Genomic DNA, 15,086 nt, shown 5'->3' on the forward strand with positions numbered 1-15,086 from the left:
TGTAGTAAGGCATGGGATAATCATATTTAACAATTTGAAGAAGAATCTCTAAGCAGTTCAAGAATGCCACCTCAGACGTTGGTCTACACAGCACAACAACAATGACAGATTCAGCCATTTTTCTTAGTCATTAAGCTTCTTTCTCTCACTTTCTGCGTCTTTTCGTCTTGTTTCATTTTCCTTGTCATTCTTTTGTCTACTCTAGACTCGCTGCCTCGTTCTCTGCATGCTTGTTAATCTTGCTACGCTGCGAAACTCTTTTTTCCCTCCACTTTAACTTCCCATTTCCCTTTGGTCTCTGAATTTTGCATTTTCTTTTGATTTCACCACCAGTAATAAGCCACATCTGCTGGAAGAGTTTACATGCTTGAGTGATGGTGTTTTCCCTCTTCCTTCTTCCTCTACTGTTCCTTCTCATTCTCTTTCTCACCATTCAGAGTCAAAAGGACAGAAAGTAAAAACGAGAGAAAAGAGAGAGGATTATAGTATACAGACCGTGACTGTGAAAAATAGATGTGTGCAGAGAAAGAAGTATAAAAAAATCCCATCTTTCTCTTCGTCTAGCCTTCTCTTTCTGGTTCGACAGAAATAGGAGGGATAAAAGCTGGATTCCTGGATCAGGGTTCACCTCAATATTGTCATCCCAGGAAGCTTAAAGGCCGAGCTCCTAAATCACGGATGGTGGCTTTTAGCCAAACCTGAGACATAGACACGTATGAACTCCTGCATAGAGGAGGAAAATAAAACATGTTTGGCATCACTCTGTAGAGGAAATAAAGCATGTTTATTGTAACATCAACGCACCACTTTTTTTCATATATTACCGCATTATGTGCATGTTTGTATATAAGACAGCAAGGGAATAGAGCCCCACCCCACTGCCCCACCACTGTTGGCGTAGTAATCATTCTTTCTGTCTCACTCTTTGTGATTGCCAGCCCATCCTTGCACTACAGCTAAATTGAATCAATTAAAATCTTTCTTTTAGATGGCTGCTGTTGCTTCCACCAGATTAGGCTTTGATCAAGAAACACACAAATAAATAAATAAGCAAGTGGAAGGGGAATAGAAAAGGAATGAACTTAATTAAACAGTCAGCAGGGGTGTGTGCTTGTCTGGATGTTAGTAGGAATGTGTGGATGCAGCTGCACTGTATAGGATTTTGGCACATGTGCGTGATTCAAATGAGTGCTTGTTCAGAAATACTTGCAGAAATACAAAAAAAACCCTAAAAATTGTGCATATGTGCAAATGAGCAAACTTGCAAGCAAGTGAGCGTGCATGCGAACATAGAGTGGCTCTATCATAAATTTCATAAAACAAATTTTCAGCTGACTATGTCAGCGGTTATACTTGACAGTAGATGAATCTGTGTGAGCCATTGTAAACATAATATGCATTATGGTTATTATGACCACAGTCACATGTGCTGCCATGCATAATTACAGCTCTTAACAGCCACATTAATTCAAATCACTGTGTTATGCAATAAAAATGAATATGATTTGTGATCCTGTTCTAATGAATTTTTTTTGTAAACTGGGTTCAGCATAAAGTCATAGATTTAACTCTTTAAATATCGAAGTGACAGGCCAAAGAACAATAAACACATTAGTTCCATGATGCTAGAATGGTTCAGTAAGTGTTATCTTGGATTGGGCAGATATCATGGAGGTCATATTTATTGTTGTAAAACTGGATTTATTACTCTCACATTATTAGAATTATGTTGTATAGCAGGAATTCTCATATAGAGTTCTTAATTAGTCCTCAACAGTAGAAAATCAGACAAACCTCAAACCTCAGAGCTGTGAATATAACACTAGATATCCCCAAGTCATTCCATACCAAAAACTGTTCAGGTATCAGAAGAAGTAAATGTCGTTGTTCTAGAGAGTTTTAGTGTGTGGTAGTGAGAGTGATGTAGAAATACTAATAAACTTGCTACAATCACTGCTGCTACTACAACTACTACAACTACTACAACTACTACAACTACTACCACTAATATGACTAATAATAATAATAATAATAATAATAATAAATAAATTACAATTTATTATTACTAATATTAATTTGCTTTTTTCATGTCCCCATGTATAATACTGGGTTTTACTTTAAAGACATTCAGCACATATAGTAATTATTTACAAACCAGTGATGCCATCCTTTCTTTTTTTGCACCAAGTGATTTTAACGATGATGATTTTTATTTCAGTAATTATTTACAACTTTTGGAAAACAGCAGGAACAAGCAAAAAAAATAAATGACAGCAAATAATTGAATTAATGCAAATAACAGATATGCAGGCTGAAGTGCAGGATGGTAAATATATTCTTTTAGCAATCCTCAAAGGCTTTCTGTGGGTGTACACATAATGCATCCAGTGTAAATTACCAGTGTAGTGTTGACTGAGACTGTGAAATAGGCATTTCATTTTCACTGATACAAATAAAAATATCCAAAAACACATGGAAGAAAATATGTGAGCATGTGAGGTTGAAAGGGACAGTTCTTGGGTGTGGTTGTTGGGTGTCAGTGCCCAGGATGCATGGAGGGCTTAATGGGGCTTTTAGTGTGGAAGTGTTGGGAGCTGGACATGAAATTGCTCTAAAAGACCTCAGCTCTCCTGTGGCTCTCCTCGTCTCTTCAGTACATTTGTACCTTACTAGTATTTGATGTTGAAGCCTCACTCGCCATGGATTTTGGCAAATAATCTAAGCGATAAGAGGTCGTCAGATTGCTTGAAATTCAAAGAAAAGTTGCTTCAAAGATTCCTTTCTTATCTTTTTTAGCATTGCATAGACTGGTCCGTACCTTACAAAAGGAAAGGAGATAACGCCATCCCACAATCCTTTGCAACAGTGACATTTAGGGCCATGCAGCATCAGGCTGTTCACATTATACTATTTATTCACATCAAACGTTTTTTTTATAGCAGTGACATCAATTGCATTTAAATTTAGGGGATATGAGTGGACAGGAGAATGAGCGTAAGCAAACATCTTAACATGACATTTATTTTGTTTCACTTTCTTTTTGTTTATTTGTTCACTTGTTGTTTTTTTTATTAACGGTGCTATAAACACAAACACAGAACATTATAGCTTCACCTCATCAAAGAACCAGCAACGTCCTGTAGCATGATGCATAGCTAAACATATGTTCAGTTGAAGGCTGTTAGCACCATAGTTTCACTGGATCAGTAAAAGAAATAAAAGTGATGTATATGGTGTCTTGTAGCTCGGATGGAGAAGGAGGTGATTTTGGTGAATGGCACTGACTTAGTGAATAAGTCAGTGCCATTCACCGACTATTAATTGAATAGTAAGTGATAGCTCCGACTAGCTAACAAACAGTAACAGATTCGTTTTTATGATTCACGAATGACTATTTGCACAGGCCTGAAAAAAGTACCTTAGAAAAGGTAATTGCTGCAGCATGAAAATATAATACAGAAACACTTGTGGAAAAACTGTAATAAACAGCATAATTATTTCCCAAACTATCCTTTGTAAAGATCTAGCCAACTCTGAAGAACTAATTGTAAGACAAGCCCAGTTGTCTGGTGTCAAAGGTAAATATTACATTTCAGATACAGACATCTGGCCAAACACTTATTGACCTGACCTCAAACTTTTGAGATCGCCTATTGTTATTGTGGTTAAAAAGCATAATGATAATAAATGCATAAACAACAACAACAAAAATTAATATCCTTAATGTTGTTAGTTAAATTACTCCATGACCTTGTGTATTCAGTGTGTTTTTTTAACAAATCAATTCAACTTGAAATAAAAGATCATGGAGGCGTTGAAGCAGTCTATAGGCAGTTCAAATAAAGTCTTCTCTTGAAAGGCAGTCTGGATGTGGGCAGTGTGTTGTACTGACCTTTGAAAACACGAGTTATTATTATAGATTTATCCACAAAGACCTTGATTTGAAATTTGTATTATGTTATTAAACATATCACTGCTTCTTTGTGACACATTATCATTTTCCATGAAGTTTTCATTTGAATTACTCGTAACTCTATATCTCTCTATATTGCAGCAAATTATTAAAGAATGAGGCTTTTGGTTTTCTGTGTACAGTGGCAAAATATACCTTAATAGCTTAATCAAGGAGATTAAAAAAGAAAATAGATTTTAAAAAATGCAAAATCTTCAAAATACAAAAGTACAAAGAATGTTTTTGAATGATTTTTTTTTCGTGATGTGTGATGATAAACTGTAAGATTAAACCTACTAATGTAAAGACATAAATAAACATAATTTCTCATTTCTAAAGTTTGTTGAAAAGGAACCAAACTCCATAAATGAAATGTGTAGATTAAGACAGAGAAAAGTCCTGATGCCATTAGGTGTCTTTTCTTTGTTAATGAAGCCATCTGCTTATGGTCAAATAAGAAAATTAAGGAGAAGATATTAAAATAATATCTACTATTTTTAATTTGTCCTCTCATCCAGGTTTCCTGAGTACCGGTGACCAAGCAGCAAAAGGGAATTATGGCTTGTTGGATCAGATCCAGGCTTTGCGCTGGACCAGTGAGAACATTGCAGCCTTTGGCGGCGATCCATTGCGAATCACTGTGTTTGGCTCCGGAGCTGGAGCTTCCTGTGTGAACCTGCTCACGCTGTCTCACTACTCAGAGGGAAACCGCTGGAGCAACTCAACAAAAGGTAAAGCCCAAGGACTCGAGTTACAGGGATCCATGTGGGGTCTTCATACGTTCTTAAGTCTCATTTCAGTAGCGAGTGACCATAAAAAAGGTTGTGATCTGCTTTTGCTGATGCTTGTTGTCATTTTGGATGCGTGTATGTTAACGTCGGAACGTGCTGAATGGAGGGTTTTTTTCTCTGCGTTTCACTGTACTTGCAATATTCAGCTTTGACATGAAAAAAAGCAATTGATAATATACTACTATATAGAAAACAAAAGATTTTGTGCTTCATAATTTTCTGAGAATGCCCGCTCTGAGCAATTAAAAGCAGTTGTTTTACAAACAGTTAAATAAAAAATAAAAAAATGAACAAAAACATCACATATATTCTAAACACAGGTTTCATATATGATTTTATTTAATGGGATGTTGCTCTTTATTCATACAGAGACCAATTTTTCAAAACGAAGAGACTTGGTAGTAATAATGTGTTACAACCATGTATATCTGCAGCAAAAAAAAAAAAAATGTGCCTCTAACCATAAACAAAATTAGGTGATAAGATATGTAAAGGATATTGACATTACTGGGGAACAAAATATATGGAAAGAAAGAACTTGAAGCACCTCTTTCCCTAAGGTCAGGTAAGCAATAAGAACGATAAGGACAGTGTTGACCAGTAGCCTGACATTGCTGTAGTTGGGATTTCTGTTTGAATCCTACACTATGTGGCAGGATAGTCATTTTGTCAGAGTATATGAAACCTGAGCTTTGAGATTTGTCTATTTCCCAGGCTAGCTGTCCACTGTAATTGTAACAAACATTTCTCAAGAAGAAGGAAATAGCGAATTTAGGAACATTCAAGTTATGTTACAGACCAATGCCTTCTGTGGATTTGTCATGCTTTATAAAGAAACAGAAATCTCATTTCAGTCACACCACTCACGTTTGACATGATAGATTGGATGATTCAGACAATCTCCATGAACTCTCATAGGTTTCTATGATGGAGCTGTTTAGCTTAGCATCAATAGGGGTTTCAAAATCAGCTTTGTTAACAACATTTATAAATATCTGAAGGACCCCAATATCTCACTCTGTCAACACCTTTTTATTACAGTCAGTTTGGTGATAATTATCTAAAAACTGTGATCATAAGTGTTTCACACATTTGGATGGAAATCAAAGAAAAGGGAAAGGGAAAACATGACATCCCCCATCACACTAAGCCATGAAGATTTTTCTTGCATTCAAGATGACTAACAATCACAGGATCATTAGTAAATGTTCAGATTTGTTTCTTGTCATTACTGAAAACTAACAAACCAAAGAATTTGCCAGTTTTTACATCATTAATGTTACCCTCAACCTGCAGGGCATTAATATGGGACTGACTCAACAAACCTGCATTGTACTATGTTCATGATGAAAATCAGGATGGCTGAGTTATTTTTTTCTTTTTTGCCAAAAGAAATATTGCTTTGTCTGTTCTAATAAGCAAAACTATTTTTCAGTGTATTCAGTTTGCCTCTAATATGACCTATGATCACTGAGGTTCCGTTCCATTTTCTCAATCAGCTGATTTATCATATGATATTTTTCTTTATATGATTTTCAAAATGACATTTTATGCATCTATACTTATTTTGACATATTTTGGGATAGTCTCTGAATTGCACCTAATTAATTGTTTTCTCCATCAATGCTGCCCCTGTGCTGTTTTTGTCTTAAGGCCTGTTCCAGAGGGCCATCGCTCAGAGCGGCACAGCTCTGTCTAGCTGGGCTGTCAGTTTTCAGCCTGCCAAATATGCTCGAATGCTGGCTCGGAAGGTAGGCTGCAACCTGGAGGACACTGTGGAGCTTGTGTTGTGCCTGCAGAGAAAACATTACAAGGAGCTTGTGGATCAAGACATCCAGCCGGCCCGTTATCACATTGCCTTCGGCCCTGTTATTGATGGCGATGTTATACCTGATGACCCTCAGATTTTAATGGAACAAGGTATTCAATTTATTTTCCACCAATGGATGCTTTGTAATTACAATTTGTAAGTTAACCAAACTCTACTGTCTCTTGCTAGGTGAGTTCCTCAACTATGATATAATGCTGGGAGTGAACCAGGGCGAGGGCCTTAAGTTTGTCGAGCTTATCGTGGACAATGAGAATGGCGTCCAAGCTAATGACTTCGACTACGCCGTGTCCAGCTTTGTGGATGACCTTTATGGCTACCCAGAAGGCAAAGACATCCTCCGAGAGACCATCAAGTTTATGTACACTGACTGGGCTGATAGGCATAATCCAGAGACACGCCGGAAGACACTCCTAGCACTTTTCACCGATCACCAGTGGGTAGCACCAGCAGTTGCCACAGCTGACCTGCACTCCAGTTTTGGATCTCCAACCTACTTCTATGCTTTCTACCACCACTGTCAGACGGAACAGGTGAGCTTCAAACTATCACATGCCTCATCAGCTCTGAAGGTACTTTCAAGTATTATGGTACCTGGAATCTAGGAATGAACACCCGGTCTTGATTTGAATTGTATCACTGAGCAGAAGCCATTTATCAACACATGTAAACAGAACGAATTCAAGAATAATGTACAATCAAATAAAATCACTTATTTCTTATTGCTAAAGGCAAAACAAAATGCTCCCAAATGAAACTAAAGTAATTGATTTGAACTGATAGTTTGATAGATAAGCCGACACATTGTTCACATATGTAACAACATGTGTATGATAACTGCTGCTTTACTTATGAGTCTTTCTCCATAAATAATCAGTGATGTGTAGTTGGCTAAGCAGTAGTGTCAAACCATGTTTTATATTTTAGATTCTTCCAAATAGCCACCCTTTACTTTGATTACTGCCTTTCACACTCTTGGCTTTCTCTTGATGAGCTTCATGAGGTAGTCACCTGAAATGTTTTTCCAATAGTTTTCCACAGGTTACAATAGATGCAGAGCACTTGTTGGCCCTTTTGCCTTCACTCTGAGGTCCATCTTGATTGGGTTTAGGTCAGGTGACTGTGGAGGCCAGTCCATCTGGCCAGGCCATTCTGGTTCAGTGTGCCTTCAATTTCGAATAAATCTCCAACAGGGTCACCAGCAAGCTTCCTCCAAGCCTCCTACAGTGGGAACCATGCATGTGGAGACCATGCGTTCACCTTTTTTGCGTCTCACAAAGACATTGTTAGTGGAACCAACGATCTCACATTTGGACTCATCAGACCAAAGCACAGATGTCCATTCCTGTTTCTTTGCCCAAACAAATCTCTGCTGCTTGTTGCTTTTCCTTAATAGCGGTTTCTTAGCAGCTATTTGACCATAAAGGCCTGATTCTCACAGTCTCCTCTGAACTGAACAGTTGACATATACATATGTATACATACATATTTGTTTGCTGGTTGCCTGGTTCTGCCAGAGGTTTCTTCCTGTTAAAAGGGAGTTTTTCCTTCCCACTGTCGCCAAAGCACTTGCTCATAGGGGGTCATATGATTGTTGGGTTTTTCTCTGTATCTTTGAAGCGCCTTGAGGTGACTTTTGGTGTGATTTGGCGGTATATAAATAAAATTGAATTGAATTGAATTTAAACTGGTTGGCTGGTTTTTTGATATTTTTTTTTTACTGGTATCTTAAATCCTTACTTCTTCCTGTATTACTTGATGCAACATTTAATGTTAATGTTCAAATATGTCTAGACAAACTAATGAAAATAAAGAGTGCTCATTAAATTGCCCACATTCCTTATTATATTAACTTCAACTTGGTACAGCTACCATGTATATGTACTCTGTATTCCAGTTTAAACTCATCTCAAAGCAATTTTCCTCTGTCAGCATCATCCTTTTATCTCTTGTCTTCTCTCTCTCTCTCTGTTCAATTCACTGAATAATGAGCCAAAAATGGCAGGTAAATTAATATTAACAACTTATCTCATTCCCCCTTTTTTCCTCAACAACTATTCTATTTCTCCAGCCTTTTTAGTCTTGCTGTGTCTATGCATATTGTCAGAATATCCACCGTGCAAAAATAAAGTCTTTTAATGTCCTGTATCTGTCACATAAATGTAATAATACTGACGTGATTTGATTCATCTGCTGCTCATTAGGTACCACCCTGGGCAGATGCAGCACATGGAGACGAGATCCCATATGTGTTTGGCCTGCCTATGATTGGACCAACAGAGATGTTTCCCTGCAATTTCTCCAAGAACGACGTTATGCTCAGTGCTGTGGTTATGACCTACTGGACAAACTTTGCCAAGACAGGGTATGATGACTCATAAGGGCCAATGCAGTGTTATGAATCTCATGAATCTGAACAAAACCATCACAGCTTTTTCAGTTATGAAAATGTTAAGTGCCACATCTGAAATAACTTATAGCTCATACTTAATATTTGTACTTGATCTAACCAGCACCTCTGGAAAGTTAATAATTTCACTTCGCTGTAAATGATAAATAATTTGATGTGATTATTAGTTATATGGAAATGAAATAATTCTATTGTTTGACATGATTGGTTGTGATTTTGCCAAAATACATTCTATTCATTTCCAAAAAAGGGTACATGATTGTTTACCAAGTGAGCTGGTTTACATGAAATAATCAATTAGTTTATGAGCTTATGTAGTGTTAATTATATGTTAATATACATATAATCACCATTAGAACATTGTGATCATTTCACAGTGAAGTTATAATTTCACTGTAATTTTGTTTCTTCAGTATGACGAGGAGTAGTGAATCATACTATGGGTTTTATGGACTGTGTTGTATAATTGGTATTCTTTGAAAATACCCACTACACATCTTCAAATACATTATTAATTGATGATCCTAGCCTGGTGAGTGACATTCTGAAAGCGACAAAATTAAAATCCTTTTTTTCTCCCTCTGTCTCATGTTGCCCTCCACTATATAGTCATGGCAGTAATTGTTTTTCTGCAGCATAATAGGGGGACATTGGCTTTTCCTGTGCACTGCCCAGTAGCCCGGAGGGGAACAAAAAGAGCACTAATGATCTACATATATAACCCCAAATTGACGTAGAATGCTGGGTACCTGAGAGATTTATGCCACCAATTTGAATGGTTAAGAGTGTTCCTGATGAGGTTTGGCTGGCTCCATATGCTGCTCTCAGACAATGGGGCGCTCACTGGGTCTGAATGGGCCTCCATAGTTCACATGGCTGGATCTGTTCTCCTCAGATTAAGTGCGAGTGGCTCTATTTAGTGCAGGATCCAAACTCAGTGCGTTGTCCTCCTCTGTACTGAATATATGAGGGGTATTCACATGGGTTACTGACCTGCATTTACAGTTTATTTAAGCCTTGAGTTATTGAGTCAAACATTTAAAATTGATGGCACATGACATTTAAAAAAGTAGCTATTCTAAGTGTGGTTTATAGCAACCATTGAACCATGTACTTGTTGGAAATTATCAGCATGGTTGAACTGCATATTCAACTAAACATATTCTTTGGCAGGAAGCTTCTTTTCATGTTTGAATTATATATAAATGCATTCACTTCCAAGGAGATATCCATAATTTAAAAAATAAACAAAAAACTGTGACAGGGATTTTTTTTTATGTCTCAAAATTTAAATTAGGTATCTTAAGACCTTTCCATTCAGTCAGAATCTTTAGAAAGCCCTACATCTATGAGCAATAATTTCCCTTCTGACCTTTTCTGGATCTTATCAGGTGTGATATCTTAGAAAGCGCTGATTAAAATTTGATGAAACCTGGAGGCTGCATTTCACCACTGCCTTTCAGTATTTTCATAATTATACTGATTAACCTGAGGCAAATGCTACACTTATGTCAAAATTAAAATTTGAATAGCCAAACAGCTGTGTCTTAAGAGGTCCAGTTCACCTTTAGCCTGGTTTTAGATCTTCCTGCCCTCTAAGGTAAACAGCCAACAACATTTTTTTTTTCCACTGTAAGACTCTCAGCTCGTCTCTCCTCTGTGACCTCTTTAACGGAAACTCATTCCTATTCTTTCTTCAAAGGGACCCAAACCAGCCTGTACCCCAGGACACCAAGTTCATCCACACTAAGCCCAATCGTTTTGAAGAAGTGGCATGGACACGCTACAACCAGAAAGACCAGCTTTACCTCCACATTGGCCTGAAGCCCCGGGTCAAAGAGCATTACCGAGCCAATAAGGTATAGTTAGATGTAACTCTGTCATGCAGCAGATAAGCTTTTTACTGTTTTTAAGAGAACTCCAATAGAAACTTCAGTACACTGGCTCCCTGTAGATTTAGAATTGATTTTAAGATGTTACTGATCACTTTTAAACCATGTGATGGTTTGACTCCAAGCTAAATAGCAGATTTGTTGACCCCATATGAGCTGTCTTACTGCCTTAGAGCCTCAAGAGCTGCCATGCTGGTGATTCCAAAATCAAGATTTAAATCTCATGTTGACCATCATCTTTGGAATAATCTATCTGAGGAGAAACCGCTCACAAAATCTGTGGCTTTTTTCAAATCCCTTATAAAAACACATTTTTATAAACTTTTTTTGCTTTTTTTAATGTGATATTTTCTATGTCTTCACAGGTTATATTTTGATAGCATTTGCATGCGTGCATGTCAATCTATCTGTAAAGAAGATAGCTTGAAATAATTCTGATATGAATTTGTAGACTGTTAAAAATGCATTAAAACTTCAGACTTAAAAAAAGTTGACTTTCTCATATATTATGATATATTTGGTCTATTTTTCTGTTTATTATGTATTTAAATTAAACTCTAATTAATTCTGTTTCTATTAACATCTTACACATTTCTCTAACTTTTTAAAAAACGGATAAATCCAGTGTATGCAATCTGGATTTATAAAAATGTATTCCAATTAATTGTTTCTTGCATTATTTTAAATTTTTCGTCTCTATAAAGATGAAATTCCTGCGTGTTTCCTCTTTATGCATCACTTGTGCCCTAGTCTTGGGTTTGTTTTTCACAAGCAGGGACATTTTCTGAATGCTTAAAATTGAACTGCAATATTGTTTCATTTTCATCCTATTGTAATTCCATACTTTAAGATGCTCTTCTGAAGACAGTTTTCATACTTGCTTGATTTTACCACCTACGCATTTCTGTCCTTTTCTCAGGTCAACTTGTGGTTGGAGCTGGTTCCTCATCTACACAGTCTCAATGAGGTCACCCAGCTCATCCCAACCACCACCAAGGTTGGTTTTAAATAGTCGATGTGTGATATCATGGCAAAAAGTGTCTATGTGAGCCATTCCCTCCACAGAAGGCTTTTTGAAAAGTTTTAAATGTAACATTGAGATTGGTTGTTGACCTAGTTTGCCTAATTTTCCGCTCAAGGGGCTCTTGTGATCTCCTACTTAGGTGATTATATATATAGACATGATAGACGAGCACATATAAACACAGAGCAGCAGTTGAAGTATATTGAGGAATGAATTTAAAGGATATGCCAAAAGTGTTCAGTAAATGCAGCTATCAGGTGTGACAGAGAAGAATTATACATAAACATCCAGTCTGACTTCAGTTTGATACAAATTATGAGTAGATACTTGATGTACAAGGGGCTGATTCTGAAGGTTTGAGGTTGTGAATGTGTGTAATATTTTTAATTTCATTTTTAAAAAACTTATTTATGTCACATTTTGATAAGTAACTTTATCAAGGTGCGATCGTGGCTCAAGAGTTGGCATTTCGTCTTATAATCGGAGGGTTGCCGGTTCAAGCCCCAGCTCGGACAGTCTCGATCGTTGTGTCCTTGGGCAAGACACTTCACCTACTGGTGATGGCCAGAGGGGCTGATGGCGTGATATGGCAGCCTTGCTTCTGTCAGTCTGCCCCAGTGCAGCTGTGGCTACAACTGTAGCTTGCCTCCACCAGTGTATGAATGTGAGAGTGAATGAATAGTGGAATTGTACAGTGCTTTGAGGGTCCCGATAAGCACTATATAAATGCAATCCACTATTATTATCAAGTCAGGCAGTGGCCATATGTTTAAAGTAATTTCAGGATGTACACAATCTCACTTTGCCACGAGTTAGAACAAAAATTTGTGTCACTATGCAACTTAAGCATTAAGCTGCAGCAAAGAGATTATCAACATTACATTAACACTTGGAGCTGAAGGAAACTGAAGTTGCTCCTTCCTGATATTGTCTTCCTTTTCCTCCTTTGCTCTCCATCCCTTTCCTGGTCTCCATTTTATTTACGTATGTTAGACCCATGAGTATTTGAATAAGGGCACTGTTTCTGTAATGTTGCCTCTCTACATTATGTTTTAAATCAAACAAACAGTTGAAGTAAACTTTGACTTTCAGCTTTAAATCGAGAGTAGCCAATCTCACTGGTGAAAAATAAAGAAATGTTGTCAGAAATTGCTAGTTTTAGGCCACTAAAACTGAAAATAATTGGCTTTGTTTTTTTTGACATCCTACTCAGAAGTGATCTGATGTCTTTAAAGACACAGTGCAATCATTCTTACAAGCACTATGTAATGATGAAGAAAAATATTTTGACTCCTGAATTTGAAAAAATAAGGCCCCAAATCGAAGTAGGTGCATATTTACTATTGATCTAATGAAATTGTATTTGACCTTCCTGCTAGAAGGAAATCTGCAAGGCTATGAAGTTGGGTTTTCTTAAAGGATTATAAAATGTCAAACAAGTAATATTTTCCTTTTCTTTCAAAATATGCTGTTAAAGTCATGTGACTCTTAGAAGCTAAATGAGTGAAATGTCAGTTTGGTGTGCACTGCAAAGTTTTGAATGATGTGAAATTCAAGCCACAGGAGACACAAATAAACAAACAAGAGTTGAGCTTTAATAGCAGATAAATAAATGTAGAATCCAAAAGTCCAGCTGGAATATAATGTAAATACAAGAAGTAATGAAAAAAACTTGGGGGACACATGTGAAACAAAGCAAGAACATGCACTAACCTCAGCAGGACTAGGTAGACAATGCAATAAAACCAAAGAGAAGGCAGGATTGCTTTCTATATTAAAGTATTTATTTATTGCAAATGAAATCATGCTTTTTTGCTCTAATAACATTGAAAGCCTATCATGGGGTATCCAATATGTAGTTTCAACTTTGTGGTACCACAAGCTAGACTATACAGTTGAACATGATCAGATGAATTAGTTATTAACCACTGGTTTTCTTGTCTTCAGATTCCTCCACTAGAGACTACTAATCGAATACCGAAGACCAAAGTTCTGGTGACCAAACGTCCTAACCCAAACCCAACCCCATTCCCCACTGAGACACAGGACAGTCACAACCAACCACATCTTGTGGACCAGCGTGACTACTCCACTGAACTATCTGTAACCATTGCTGTGGGAGCATCCCTGCTTTTCCTTAATATCCTGGCTTTTGCTGCACTTTACTACAAAAAGGACAAGCGCCGGCACGATGTTCATAGACGCTGCAGCCCCCAGCGGAGTGCCGCAAATGACCTTGCCCATACTCAAGAGGAGGAAATCATGTCTCTACAGATGAAGCAGCACTCAGACCTGGACCGAGATTGCAGGGGGGTTGGCGACTCCCTGCACCCGCATGACGTGGTTCTGAGGACTGCCTGCCCACCGGACTATACTCTGGCCATGAGGCGCTCACCAGATGACATCCCGCTCATGACACCAAACACCATAACCATGATCCCCAGCACCATGGGAGGGCTCACCTCACTCCACTCTTTCAATACCTTCCCCAGCAGTGGCCAGAACAACACCCTGCCCCACCCGCACCCACACTCACACTCCACCACCCGAGTATAGCCCTGTGGATGCACCCATGCAGGCGGGACTCTGATGGCTGAGGCTTCAGTCTCTGCTGACGCAGCAGAGACTGAAGGCCAACTTTCTGACAAACACAAGTATGTCATGAGATGAAATGCCATCCTGGAGTTGCCAGAAACCCATGGAATTACACTGGGACTGTACGACACCCTGTTAATACCTGAGGAAATATAGTCAAGAGTTTCTGAGGGTTTGGACCAGGGAAAAAAGAATAATTATCTTTTTGTACAAAAATTTAAGACAAGAAAAAAATACATATAAAGAGCTGAAGATAAACAACCTCTAAAGCTAAAACAAAGAGGAGGATGTTTTTTTATTGTTATTATTTTTGTTCTGATATTGCAGCAAAACAAGGTACAGTAAAAATACTTTCTCTTTCTAGCAACAGATATGGCCTTCGGGATCTTTTGACAAATGACTGCTTGAGAGTATTATCTGGATACAGAAGAGAGCATCAGACACACCTTGGAGGTGAGAAGAAGGGAGCTCTTTGTAAAAGAAAGAAAGCGCGTTGTTTTCCTTCGGCATCACGCTAGAGATTACTCTGTGGGGCACAATGTAGATGCCATGCAAACCAATTTAGGCATGTCTTGACATCATAAATGGAGGCTA

The 15,086-nt window shown here is 37.8% G+C and overlaps 1 protein-coding gene across 1 annotated transcript in view; it reads left to right on the top strand.

The window, feature by feature from the left end:
* The window catches only part of nlgn1 (neuroligin 1), a 307,922-nt gene extending 293,217 nt beyond the window's left edge, over positions 1-14,705 (top strand). Inside the window, exons 5-11 of the mRNA XM_080877174.1 lie at positions 4,471-4,683; positions 6,397-6,663; positions 6,743-7,104; positions 8,776-8,936; positions 10,684-10,840; positions 11,793-11,870; positions 13,845-14,705. Coding sequence (XP_080733300.1) covers positions 4,471-4,683; positions 6,397-6,663; positions 6,743-7,104; positions 8,776-8,936; positions 10,684-10,840; positions 11,793-11,870; positions 13,845-14,453 — 1,847 coding nt within the window. The 3' untranslated portion in view covers positions 14,454-14,705. The remainder of the gene's footprint in view (positions 1-4,470; positions 4,684-6,396; positions 6,664-6,742; positions 7,105-8,775; positions 8,937-10,683; positions 10,841-11,792; positions 11,871-13,844) is intronic.
* The last annotated feature ends 381 nt before the right edge of the window (positions 14,706-15,086 follow it).

The sequence above is a fragment of the Rhamphochromis sp. 'chilingali' genome (genome assembly GCF_963969265.1).
Source record: "Rhamphochromis sp. 'chilingali' genome assembly, chromosome: 3".
NCBI lineage: Eukaryota > Metazoa > Chordata > Actinopteri > Cichliformes > Cichlidae > Rhamphochromis > Rhamphochromis sp. 'chilingali'.